Raw genomic sequence first — 14549 nt, forward strand, 5'->3', positions numbered from 1 at the left:
ATATTCACCCTAATGAGAGACTGTAGCTCCTCCTCCTCAGTGTATATCACAATACCTACATTTAGAGCCTTATTAATTATTATTCACCCTAATGAGAGACTGTAGCTCCGCCTCCTCAGTGTATACCACAATGGAGGTGGAGCCATGGGATATTTTTTTCATCAGTGTTCAGTAAAACTTGTCCAATCTCACAACAGTAGCTACAAAAGAACACACTTGTGGGCGGAGCCTGAAGAGGTCAGTTTCCCCCAGTGTGAACTTTAAGACCCGACCCGTCCGCTGAGTCAGATCCACACTATTAATAAAGGCCATCTGGGTCGCCGTCTCAAACAGTGACACTGGTAAATTGAGAACTCGCAGAGGACATTAAAAATAAAAATACCGCCTCACACTGCGAACTGCACGAAGCCCACCCTCAGCAACAGGACCACCTCGCACCAGCCCCAGCCAGGGCAGGCCCCCAGCTTCTTCTACAGCGTCCAGAAAGAAACGCTCCACTAAACTCCTCTGAAATCACTAAAACGGCAACGTGGACTGAAGACGTTATCCTACAGCAATATGATCAGCCATAACATTAAAACCACTGACAGCTGAGGTGAACAACACTGAAGATCTGCTTCCGGTGGCTCCATCTGCCCAGGGGTGGATCTACAGATCAGGCAGCGAGTGAACGGTCAGTTCCTGAGGGTGATGAAGGTTGTAGCTGGAAAAATGGACAAGCGTAAGAATCTGAGACACTTTGACAAGAACCAAACTGTGATGTTCTAGATAAACGACTGGGTCAGAACATCTCCAGAACATCAGGCAGGTCTTGTGGGGTGGCACCTAAGACTCACTCATGCTCATGGAAGCCCCGCCCACCTCACAACTTGCTGGACCTAAAGTATCCGCTGCCATACAACAGCAGGACTCCTTCAGGGGTCTTCAGGTGACCCCTTCTAATGAATGCATTCAGGTATTTTAAGTTGCACCCATTGCTGAGACACAGAGCACACACAGCTGGTCTAGTCCCTGCAGAGAAGAAGTACTGCCAATAGAATAGGACCCTCTGCAAGAGCAGATAAACATCATGAAGCTAATGCCAGGCGTGGGCTAGAGGGGGATATAAAGCCCCCCAGCATTGAGGAGCTGTGGAGCAGTGGAGGAACTGTGTTCTCCATCCAGTACTTTTGTGATGAGTTGGGGGATGAGGTGGGGTGGTGAGCGTTCAACATCCTGACCTCAATAATGCAACCAAGATAAGCTCTTTTTAAAACACTTGATTTCAGAACAAACAATGAATGAGCAGATGTCCCAATACTTTTGTCCATATTGTGTATCTACAACAGCAAAGTCAGCAGCATCTTTAAAGCCATAAAAACATTCCAGCACACTTCCTTCTACATGGACACCACCGTTTACCATCGGTCAAGAGGTGATGAAGCAGGGAAAATGGACAAGCGCAACAATCTGAGACACTTTGACAAGAACCAAACTGTGATGTTCTAGATAAACGACTGGGTCAGAACATCTCCCAAACATCAGGCATCAGGTATTGTGGGGTGTTCCTGGTATGCAGTGGTCAGTATCTACCAAAAGTGCCCCAAAGGAAGGACAACCGGTGAACCAGCGTGAGCCTAGGGCTCACTGATGCTCATGGAGGTCCCGTCCACTTCACGACTTACAGGACTTAAATGTTAGTCTTGGTGCCAGATACCACAGGACACCTTCAGAGGTCTTGTGGAGTTCATGCCTTGAGGGGTTAGAGCCATTTTGGTTGGCACGTGAGGGGGCCTAAACAACATAACGAGCCCTTCTGGAGTCAGATCCGGTGTGTTTGGGCCTGATGGCACTACAGTCTGCAGGATACAAGGTTCTGAGCTTGTAAATGACCATAAGGGTTCTACAATTGTTGCTCATCACTGTCCAGTCTCATGATGGAGCAGGTCCTGGCAGACCATGGTGGAACCTGATGGAACATTGTCATTAGATGTGAGAGTGTTGGAGGGAGGGTGGTCTTGGTGTCCGTGTTCAAAGTTGTTATGCTTTTGTTTTTCCCTCAAAAACACAATAACATGTTTTTCTCTGATCTGAGTCGGAGTCTTCCACAACATCCGGAGGCTGGGCGAGAGCAGCCAATCAGAGCAAGCGACAAATGCATGTCATCATTTCCCTGAAAGTGCGAAGAGTACAAAAACACCAGCAAACCTGACCCTGCTCAGGCTATTCAACACAGCTGGTCTGGTCCCTGTAGAGAAGAAGTACTGCCAATAGAATAGGACCCTCTGGAGCAGATCAACATCATGACCCTATCAGCACCATGCTGCTGCCTAATAATGCCAGGCGTGGACTAGAGGAGGGGTATAAAGCCCCCCAGCATTGAGGAGCTGTGGAGCAGTGGAAGAGCTGTGCTCTCTGGAATGAGGGATGGTGATTGAGCTCCATCCAGTACTTTCAGGATGAGGTGAGGGGTTGGTGGGGTGGTGACCAATATCTCACTACCACACTCTTGTTGCTGAATGCAATCAAATCCTCACAGAAAAAACTACCCTTGATTTCAGAAGAAACTGTGAATGAGCAGGTGTCCCAATACTTTTGTCCATATAGTGTATATCATTTTCTCAATGTTACTGTAATGCTGATATTGCAGTTTCAAGCAGTCAAAAAGATAAAAACATAAAAATGGAGATACAAGGTTTGTATACATATATATACTCACACTTTCTGAGCACCTTATTGGGAACAACCGTACCCCTACTTGTTTGTGCAGTTATCTAATCAGCCAATCACAAGATGATGCTAATTAGGTCCAGCAGCTTCAGGTCAACAGAGGATGGTTGGTCAGGCTGGTTGGAGCTGACAGAAAGGCTACAGTAGCTCAGAGAACCACTCTGTACGTTTGTGGAGAGCAGAGACGCATCTCCGAATGAGTCACCTCCACCACCTCCAACCTTGAGGAGGATGAGCTACAACAGCAGAACACCACATTTCATACACATCAGACTCAGCTGAGGGACAATATGAGGTCAGTACTATGAAGAAGTCAATACCACGGCTGGGAAGACGCTATCCAGCGAAAACGTACACACTTCTTAATAATTCCCTAAGATTTATTCTTAATAAAACCGATGCTCCCATCTCTCTTCTCTTGACCGGTTATGTCTGGTGAGCCAGGCTGGAGTCACAACACAATTCCCGACTGTCCAGCAGGACCACGTGATCAGGTCTTCTTTTGACCTTTGACTACAGACTATGAACCTGGACATGAAAGCTGGCGAGAGAGGGAGAAGGCAAAGTTCGGGGATTGGGACGGGTTGTTTGCACGCTGTGCATCACAGTCCAAACTCCACAAACGACTCACTCGGGTCAGATTCCTTCTCCTGACCGGACCGCTCCTCCTTTTAGCTTCAACACGCTCCTCTACACAACACACAGGGCACGGCTGTGTTCCAATCCTGACCCATCACTTATTTAAGCAATCCAACACAAGTCACAAGAATGCAGATGAACCTGGTGCGTCTTGTATGACGATATTCTACTGGATCGTGATGAATTTTGGTACCGTATATTTATCAGTATATCGTTGATATCACCAGTACTTATTTAATTACAAAGAGTGTAATTAGTCCTGATTAATCTGATGGATTCGAATAAAATACAAATAAAACTAATACTGTAAAATATTTGAATTTACTGGTGAATTTTGTATGCATGACAAATTATTACAATAAATATTGTGTATCAAGAAAATGTTTGAATATCGTGATCTCTGGCATATTGTAATTAAAATATACAGTATAGTAATATACTAATACTAAGTATTAATAACAATCCAAACAACGCACAGGACAGTCAACTCCTGATTAAAACCGCTACAGTGCTCAATGGTCAAAATGGTTATAAAAATAAAAAGTTCAAAAAAAGTTCAGCCAAGAGCATAAAAATAAACTTTACGTTTGTGTTTGTTATTAAACTGTTTTGTTTTTGTTGTTTTTTGTAAAAAAAAAAAAAAAAAGAAAAAAATAAATAAATAATTGTATAATTTGATTTATAGTATTTTGTCTGTCCTGGGAAAAAAATAGTATCTTCATTTTTTTGGAGAATTCCACAATGAATGGGCCAATAGAAATGTTTCAAAATGACAAAATCAATTATTTTTACATTGACGTCCATTGAAGGTTAAGGTTTGTTGCCTTTTTGGCTCATTTGCAATAATTTGCTAAAAGATATTTCATTTCAATTCATTCAGTTTGGAACAAAAGGCATTCCCATTCCAAATAAATGAAACAAAGTCTCAACTGTTTTCAAAAATATTTCTTTCCATGCTCCAACAACATGTATAATCCCAAGAGGAAGTGGTCAGGGACGGCGTGTGAACGCTCTTTATTTCCCTGAATTGAGATGGCAGCCCCCCGTTTAGATCCAGAGGGGCTGGCATGGCAACAGGTGTCATGTTGAAGACACCACTTCACTTCACAATAAAAGTGGAACCCGAAACCAAAGAGCTTGTGCTTCAGAGCCCTTGGAGCTTTCATGGATCTTGTTGGTCACTTGCTGCGGCAGCTATCTTTAAGACAGTTAGTCATACCTCTGAAACTCTGTTATGCACACAGAGCGCTCGACACACCAGGCTGGGCGACAGAAATAGACAACGGGAGAGAAGTCAGTTGGATACACAGATATAAATAACCAAACACAATAAGTAATAAGCAGAAGTCACTCCACATTCCCAGGTTCAGTCCGGCCTACCTCTAATGCTCTGTAACGGGTTAAATTACGGCGAGTACGACATCGTCAGCAGCTGAAGTGGACCCTGAAAAGTTCACAGACCGAGGAATTCGTAGAGCTTTCGACTTTTCATCCTAGACCTCTTAAGAAACCACAATTCTAAAACTTCTACGACATTGAGCACCTCAACAGAAACATGCACCAGCTCCAACGGTCTGAGCTCTAAACGCCCGGCTTTTAAGAAAACGTACGAGTTCTGTAAGAGCTGTTGAACGAAACTCTCAGACGAGCCATCGTCACATCATTAAAGAGAACTTTCAACAACGGGAACCAATAACGTTCCAATAACGGATCTGTACTCCTTCAGATTGTAAACCAGGACACCGACAACGCCCACTCGAGGCTCCAACTCCCACTCAAGAGGAGCATCTTCTGGAATTTCGAACCCGTATCTAACGGTTTGGGCAGGCACTGCTTGGTTATCAGTTTGAGAATGTAGGTTCTGATGTAGATTTGCTCGCCGCTGCTCCCGTAGGCCCTGCTGGTGTCATTTCAGAGTTAAATAGGTCATTGGGGTGGGGGTAGGTGGCGTGGTCACACTTTTTTAGCCCAGCTCTCAACAACCTGCTGGCCTGAAATTTGAAGTGGGCCTTGCCGTCGAGAGCTACGGTTATGTGGAGGTAGATTGGTTGTTTGGAAACTTTCTTGAAATGGGCTAATTAAACAATTCTATCTTAACTGCATTACCAAGCTTAACACCTACCGGGTGATTGAGTCGGTTAATTCCTTGAGTGAGAATGAGGATGACATAACCAGATAGAGAGCAATAATAAGGAGATCAAACAAGTAGCTCATATTAAATCAGCCTCATATTAAACTTCTGGTCTAAACTTCTTCTTCTAAAATCTGGTCAGCAATAAACTTCTCCCACCGCAGATAGACACATCTGAACAAGGAGCAAAGAGTCATAAAGTCGTTCTGACGTCCTTGTCATGGCCACAAACATCACAAATATCTATCTAGAACCAGCCTTGGGTGGATTTTTGGATCAACAGGGGAGTTTTTGGTTTGCCAGCAAGTAAACTTCACAAGAAAGGAAGCGTAGATAATGAGTAGGCGACCCCAAAGCCAGAAGTCCCCGTCAGTGGTTTATCTTCATCTATAGTGTAGAAGTTCTCTGGTAATGAGTGTTTATTATTGATCAGTGAACACAGACAGAAGAAAGAGCAAAACTGGCCGAACTAAGGCACCTCTATACCCAAGTTTACTGAAGAAAGCCAACACTACCAACAACGAAGGCGAATGCTGCCCAATCATCATTATGCAAATGATTTCAGAGTTAGCCATGCTTGAATTCTTGGTTAAACTACTTCTTTAAATCTGCTCTTTTTTGGTGCCGCCCCCAGCTCTGCCCTTCCTAACCCTCAATTCCAGAAGTCGTCGTTCTCGGTTTTCCATAGAGAACACACAGTTCTTGAGCTCAGTGTTCTGCTCTAGCATTCCCAGCAACAGGGTGATCATCACTGTGAGCTCACAGCACAGCGCAGTGCGCATCCACACACACACACACACACACACACACACACATCAAAACATACTGAATCCACACAAACATCTCAGTCCGCCTCTGCAGCAGTGCATGAAGGTTCTCATGATTGTTTGAACAAGCCAACGCTAAAACAATGGAGGGAACAGGAACCCGAGTCTACGGGGGTCACTGAAGTAAGTGTGTGAAAGAATTGGCCCAAGGCGTCCCAAGGCGTCCCAGGGCGCGAAAAATTAGACCCCACGCCAATCAGCGCTGGAACAGCCCAAACTATCAAAGCTCTCATCGACAAAGTGTCCCGCTGGTCTCAAATTCCAATTCAAGACTGAATTCAAATCATCCAATTCCTTGAACTCCAATTCGCGATTCCTGCAGTTTTCATGCAGTCAACACTGAGAATTCTGTAACATCCAGATTTTAACATTGGAAAAAATGAAGGACCTCAAAGGCGCAGACTGTCATACGACAGCTCGGTTTGATTAAAAGTAAGTAAGCCTGAGCGGGGTATTCCCCGGAATTCCCCGCTTATGCGCCGTTATGTCATCGTTACATCATCATCATCACTACTCTGCATTTTTTTTAAAGACTTGCTTACAGCGTTGCTGTTTGTCGTATTGGCACAAGAAACATGGTGATTTCATCATCTCTCAAAATAAAGGACCAAACATCCCAGCAAAAGGTCAAGCTGAGGTACAGCATTGGGCCGCGACCAGGTGGACAGTTCGAAACTCCAGCTACTCCAGAGTTTCGCATACTTCTAACGAGGAAACCAATTTCCGCCGAAGCATACGAGACCAAACCCAATTTCTAGCCTCTTTGCCAAAGCAAGCGCCCCTGGAAGGTCTCCCATCCAACAGTGCTCCAACTTCCACCACACCAAACATGCGAACTCCACAGAAGGCAGAACACCCGCCGCGACTACGGCCGACGCCTGCATTCATTACCGCGAGGGGAGAAATATAGAGGTTATACTAACTTCTCGACGGCTTCCGGAGCAGGTGAGACTGCGATAAGAAGTGACTCTGATCTGGGTTGCCAATCCAAGTTTCGGTCGACAGGTTGGCGACCATTCTGTTGGAAGGCTGTGGCTTCTCCTCCACGGATGAAGTGATCACCATCGGAAATGCTTTAGTGTTGAGCCGTGATCTTCAAAGAATTACATCAATCAAGTTTGTTGGTGGGGGTTGGTGGGGTGATGGGAGTTCAAAAAATCACTTTGGAAAAAGTTGATGACATCAAGTACAATATAATCCTTTCCACATGCTTCAATCGTGAGTCTTCAATAGAGCTGGGTACATCCAATGGCAATCAAACTCAAGTGTGAGCCATGAAGGCAAGTTACGTATATATATATATATTTTTTTTTATATTGATCTATATTTAAAGATATCTAAGAATTTAATTTAACTCAAGGTCAACCACAAAAATAGTTCTAGTGAAATCCTGAAGTGACGAGACTGACGAACGAAAAAGGCACCATTAAGTTACTTCCAACACTGTTGTTTCACTACGTCCTTGCTATTCCCTTTATTACTGTAAATCTAAGGCAATGGATTGGGTTTCAGGCAACAACGCTCACTTTAAGCATTAAAAAATAGAATATACATATTCAAACTACGACTCTGCAATATATATCTGTATTATATAGACTCTGTTACATATATATATATCTCTGTTTATATGGGGTGAAATTATTTGGTTACTAAAGTTTGCTTGCTTGCTTTACTCGTATGCTAGCTAGTTTCATTGTCCTCCGAAGCCCAAAAAGATTGCGTTCCAGTTGAAGGAGTTGGATTTTGTAAGCCTGGTGGAAGCAGAAGCAGGAGCAGAAGCAGGAGCAGAAGCAGAAGCAGGAGCAGAAGCAGGAGCAGACGTCCCACTTGAGTTTTTCCAGTCCGGAGAATTCAGCAGCTGGCAGCGTGGACCGGAGCTAAACCCGGGTGTGCTGGTGGGCTGAGGGTGGGGGTTGGGGGGTCTTCAGTTCCAACACCATTTACCCCATCACTATCTCTAAAAATAGCGAGGGCTTCTTGGGTTCTGTCTGCGTATCCCAGTATCCTACAGTGAAGCAGTCAGTGAAAAGGACAGGTGCAGGGCAACTACTTGCTCGCCTCCTTTCCTTGCTTTTTTAACCTTGCAGCTTTTAATCCTGGTGTGGCAGAGGGTGCAGTTCCTATGGGAAAGGTGGGGCACCCACCTCCAAAATAATAATAATAACAACAACAATAGTAATAATACAAAAAAAAAATGAAAAGAAGAAGAAGAGGAGGAGGAGGAGGAGGAAGAAATGTGAGATGCACACAGCAAACAGCTACTTGTAAATGAGCTAAGCTCGAGATCTGCAGATGTGCAGAGGAGATCCGAGAGCTCGCGCAGGTCAGAAGGTGCTCAGAACCACAACAATAACAAAAGCACTGCTAGAGAGAGAGAGGGAGAGAGAGATAGAGAGAGAGAGGGAGAGAGAGAGAGATGCATCCGTACAAAGAACAAAAGACGGGCATGCATCAAAACAAGGACGAAGCAAAAGTGCTAAAGTGCGAGTCAGGGTTACAGGCACTGTAAAAAAGTACTGTCGTTTAACCAGGAGGGAGGGGGTCTAGCTGAAGACCGGGGGTGAGCTGAAGCGTGCACCCTTGAACAGGGATCCAGGGATCCAGGGATCCAGGGATCCAATCACACCGTCTCTCCCTGCCGCCGCCGCCGCCTCAGAAAGCACAAAACACTCCAACAAGGTCCGGAGCAGTGCCGGGCTGATTCAGGCGGGGGTAAACTCCGAGTCGGTCCTCGGTCCTGAAGCAGCGACTTTTCAGCGCGTCCGGACCCTCAACACACGCTCCGTTGTCAGGCTCTCTCCCACCCCGATCTGCCTGCCGCGGTTCCCTCACATTATTTCGGAGCCTCGCTTCAGCGGAGCTTCCTCCGTCCTCCGGCTTCACGGCCTGATTTAGAGCTAGTAGTATTTACTCCACGCTTCTCCTCGCTCCGAAAAACGTCTCGTCCACACCAGGCTGCTTTTGCCGTTGTTGTTGCCCCGCTGTCTCGCTTCTCCGCCCGGCACCAACTCCACACCCTGCGATGCGGACTGCACCATCCGCGCCCAAACACGGGGGGAGCCGGGGCTGCTCCATCAGCGGGGGGAACCGGGGGGGGGGCGCTGAGTCTCTCGGCCAGTTGACGCAGCTTCAGTGTTTGACTACTAAAAGTACTAAAAGTACTAAAAGTAGCCAAATATTAATATTAATAATTATAATTATAATAACAACAACAACAGAGCCGCCATTGCTGCTTGTCCTCGTTATGGGCGGTTCGCCCGAACTACACCTCCCCTGTTTATATAGCTAGTTATCTACCTATCTACAGTTACAGCACTCACATAAGTGCATACATGTTAGATATTAAGTTAATTAATGTGATTATTGTTATATTTAACTGCACAAAACAAAAACAACAACATATGGACCCTCAGACCTGAGGAAGAGCAGGTCTGGCTAATGGTAGCCATGATAGACCACTACCCAGCGCCGTCAAATTAACCCGTAGACTCGACTAAACTGCATGAAAGCGGTCAGATATTCTCCTAATCAGCGCAGGGTCGCTATTTCACTCAGATTCGTGTGTTTATGGTCGTATTTTGCACGTAATGAAGGAAGGAAGACCTCCGCCGCTCCTTCTTCTCCCCTCAGAGTTTCGCCAACTTTTCCGCGCTGAGGCGAAACAGCGAGAGCGCGCGAGCGGGAGCGCGCACAGCCGTTGCTCGCTCGCTCGCTCGCTCTCCCTTCCCCCTTCCCCCTCCCGCGCCTCCTCCTCCTCCTCCCGCTTCGGCTGACGCGCGTTCGCATGCTCTGTTGCTAGCCGACGCCACGGCAGCTTGCCGGTGATTGGTCAGAACGCCTCCCCTCCGCCGTTTCAATTGGTCAGCTCGATATTGTGGGCGGGGTCGAGGCCACAGCGACTCAGCCCCACCTCCCCCCTCCCCCCTCCTCCTCCTAAACTCCTCGTTGTCTCTAAACGCAGCCAGAATGACGCGAGAATAACACAGGCTTCAGGTGAACGGGCCCGAGCGCTGAGGAGGAGGAGGAGGAGGAGGAGGAGGAAGAGGAGGAAGAGGAGGAAGAGGAGGCACAACAGCGAAACTTGGGATATACAGGCTTGAAACAAGGCTAACTAACTAACTATGCGAGATTAGACAGTGAATCACAGCTGAAGGAGGAGGAGAGTTGGGTTCTAGTAAACACAAAATAAGGAGATGTGCAGCAAAAACACCTCAAATCTAATCTAATTAAAATACATACAAATACATATTCATCATATTTAACTGGCAGAAGGATGCTGACAAATATTGCAAGTAAAATATGGCTTGCAAACATGGCAAGTATCTACAAAAGTGTGTAAAATATATATCATATATACAGTATATATATATATCTATCATATATATACAGTAATTAGACCCACGTACTTATGCATACATAAACACAGCATATATATATATATATATATATATATGCTGTGTTTATGTATGCATAAGTACATGGGTCTAATTACTGTCCTGGTTAAGGGCCTAAATAACATGCAGGACGAAGCTCCTTCAGACAAAAACACACACACATACACAAATACTTATACCATGATCATTTCTCAATAACCTACAATAGCACTAATCATTGCTTAATCTGGCCTGTTTATTAATAAAATAAAATAAGAGAAGATGTGTCTAATCTATTATTAGGAAATTAGGAAATTCACAGCAGAAAAGGGATAGCAAGACACCAAATTAAACAATAGTATTAATGTATAATAATACTATTATAGATCTTGTTTGGAATAAATTATAGTATTATAGAATAGTTATACAGCACGGTGTAACATATGTATTATATATTGCAATAACATCCAACATCCTGTAGTTAACTTAATGTTTACAGTGTTTATCATCTTTTCCCTAAGTACTGAATCCTGAAATAGTAAGCTGCAGCATTATTATATATAACTAACTTTATTATTTACTTTATTTAATTTGATAACAACATCAACCGGACCATGATATACTGCCTTTTTGTTCTGTTTATAAAGCCGTTATAAGTCCATTTTACACGAATGTAAGCGAAAGCCTACAAAGCACCCTCTCACGGGTCCGTCCCGCTCTCACAAGGTGCTTCAGGTAAACAGAAAACGTAGGCCCTTATTCAAGGCCTACAAACTTGAGCTAAACAGCAACTTTACTTGTCAGAACTTTACACACACAGACATTCAGTGTTGTTGCTAAGCCAAATTTACACTCGCAAAGTTCCCTCTCTCTCGCGAAAGTTTTGGGAAGAGCAGAACAGGCAGTCCTGTTCCTCGGGCCAAAGCAGAGGGAGCTCCTCCTGTAACCCACACTGTCAATTCTGCTCATGTAGACGCCATTCGATAACTCACCCACCGTGGCTCTCCACACTAACGGGCTTATATGTGCGCTACCCTTCAAATAAAGCCAGGCTGCGGCTGCAGGGTCGAAATCTTGGTAATGTTTACTGCAAAATGTAAGAACTTGCCGTCGTTACCCACTGCACAGGATTTCTTATATTGTATCTATGCTTTATAATATGTAGGTCAAACACCACGAGACAAGGACGGCCTTCCGGAAGAAACATAACCCCCTAGTTTTATATAACAACACTATTATAGATCTTGTTTGGGATATATTATAAAACAGTTATACAGCACGGTATAATGTGAAGCATCCTGTAGTGAACTTGTGTTCATCAGCTTTCCATAAGTATGAAATACTAAAATAGTTAGTAATAGTTGCAGCATTATCATATATAACTAATTTTATAATACATCCTACTTTGTCAACCTGACAATGATATACAGCATTTTTCTCCCTTTATAAAGTTCTTATGGGTTAATACTCAACCAATTAAATAAGCACACAGTCTTGACACTTACAGTCTTATATTATGAGGTGTAGTACCCAGTAGTATTTATTTTCGCTATAAATGTATTTATTTTTTTATTAATATTAGCTGTATAATGTTTTATCTTTATTTTATTTGACTTTTTGCTTTTACTCTTAATATTTTATACATTCTATCCATATTATTATATTGTTTATTGGGACTGGACAGTTATCAAAGCCCTTCTCTGCTGGTTGTACTGTGTTAAACAGCACTTAAATGAATGTAGAATTAGTCTATTATCTTAAAGAATTAAAGACAAACGCTAAAAAGTGTCAGAATAATCATATATCATACATCTAATTTAGCAACAAATTCTAACTTATAAATAAGCTGCTTGTTTGCTCACTTTATAAAGTTATCACAGGTTAAATGTCCATTAATCAAAAGACTGCATCGTTTCAGCACACTTCTATGCAACATAAGGAGTCATATACTGTATGTATAATATAATTTATTAAACTGGTGTCTATTATTATTATTATTATTATGATCATCTTCTTTTGTCCATTAAGGGAGAGGTAGATGGCCAGAGCATTTCTATTGGTAATTACATTTTAACACAGCATTTAGAACAACTGTCAGATTCAATTCAGATCACAAAGACGTGGAAAAGTAATAAAAAGTAAAGGCACTGGTTCTACACAGAACCCTAATATTACTGCTTAAATTAAGGCGCTTTCGGTGCTTTAACGGTTATTCATGCACAAGCAAACCTGCTTTTATACAACTAATATATATATATATATATATATATATATATATATATATATATATAACCCTAACCCGATCAAACTCCTGCACAATCTCGCCGCACTTCTAAGCAACATAAGGAGTCATATACTGCAATAAGTATAATATCATTTATTAAACTGGAGTCTATTATTATTATTATTATTATGATCATCATCATCTTTTGTCCATTAAGGGAGAAGTAGAAGACCAGAGCATTTCTATTGGTAATTACATTTTAACACAGCACCTATATACATATATATATATATATAGTCATTAAAATCTGCACTATTACCATATTTTGAAGTAATTTTAAAGTAAATCCCCCCAAAAAAACAATATGCTGCCCCTTTTTTCCACTTTATGAAGTTATTCCAGGCTGAAAGTCCACCGATCAAACTCCAGCACGGTCTCGCCGCACTTCTACAGAGTCATATACTGCAATAAGTATAATGTCATTTATTAAACTGGTGTCTATTATTATTATTATTATTATAGTAGATGACCAGAGCATTTCTACTGGTAATTACATTTTAACACAGCACCTATATACAGATATACAGTCATTAAAATCTGCACTATTATCATATTTTGAAGTAATTTTAAAGTAAATTCCCCCAAAAACCCAAAAACCAACATTCGTATTCGTATAGACATTATTATACCAATAATTATATATATATTATTTGCACTTTATGAAGTTATCACAGGCTGAAAGTCCACCGGTCAAACTCCAGCACGGCCTCGCCGCACTTCTAAGCAACATAAGGGGTCAAATACTGCAATAAGCATAATATCATTTATTAAACTAGTGTCTATTATTATTATTATTATTATTATAGTAGATGACCAGAGCATTTCTATTGGTAATTACATTTTAACACAGCACCTATATACATATATACAGTCATTAAAATCTGCACTATTATCATATTTTGAAGTAATTTTAAAGTAAATTCCCCCAAAAACCCAAAAACCAACATTCGTATTCTTATATACATTATTATACCAATATTATATATATATTATTTGCACTTTATGAAGTTATCACAGGCTGAAAGTCCACCGGTCAAACTCCAGCACGGCCTCACTGCACTTCTACGCAACATAAGGGGTCAAAGGAGTAGTTTTGGGTCCCATCTCTGAACCCCGGCTCTAAAAGTAGCACCGAAGTTGCCCCCCTTCCTCCCTCCACCCTCAGCAGCAGTGCGCACCCCCTGTGACAGCCACTGCAGCCCCCCTCCCCGAACCCCCACCCCTCTCTCTTTACGTGTCGTTTCAGTATTTGGGCTTTTAAACGCGTAAAGGCGCAGATGAGCGTCTCGGGGTGGAGGTGGAGGCTGGTTCTCGGGGGGTGGGGGGCCGGGGATGGGACTCGGTTCCTATAAATCACGTTTGCAGAGCTCGCAGACACCCGAGATTAAAAAACGCAAAGGCGAAGATTCCGGGACTCACGTGCCTCGCAGCGAAATTCCACCCGGCAACTACACAATGTACCATGGCAACAGCCTCGCCATTGGTCGCGCTTGCGATTTGAACTGACCAATCGGAGGGCCGGCAGCGGGTGATGCGTGTTGCTAGGTAAACATGATGCAGTGGGAAGATACGGTAGCGGAGCCCGG

At 43.2% G+C, this 14549-nt stretch overlaps 1 protein-coding gene across 3 annotated transcripts in view; it reads right to left on the minus strand.

The window, feature by feature from the left end:
• dyrk1b (dual-specificity tyrosine-(Y)-phosphorylation regulated kinase 1B) overlaps positions 1–14549 on the minus strand; it is a 72784-nt gene that overhangs the window by 26689 nt on the left and 31546 nt on the right. For 2 of the 3 annotated variants that reach the window (XM_072692538.1, XM_072692537.1), the window contains exon 1: positions 7230–9333. The exons of the other annotated variant lie outside the window; for it this stretch is intronic. In XM_072692538.1, the coding sequence (XP_072548639.1) occupies positions 7230–7371 (142 nt within the window). In that variant the 5' untranslated portion in view covers positions 7372–9333. Of the gene's footprint in view, positions 1–7229; positions 9334–14549 lie in introns of those variants that run through there. 3 annotated transcript variants of the gene reach the window in all.

This window comes from Salminus brasiliensis, chromosome 1 (genome assembly GCF_030463535.1).
Source record: "Salminus brasiliensis chromosome 1, fSalBra1.hap2, whole genome shotgun sequence".
In the NCBI taxonomy this organism is placed as follows: domain Eukaryota; kingdom Metazoa; phylum Chordata; class Actinopteri; order Characiformes; family Bryconidae; genus Salminus; species Salminus brasiliensis.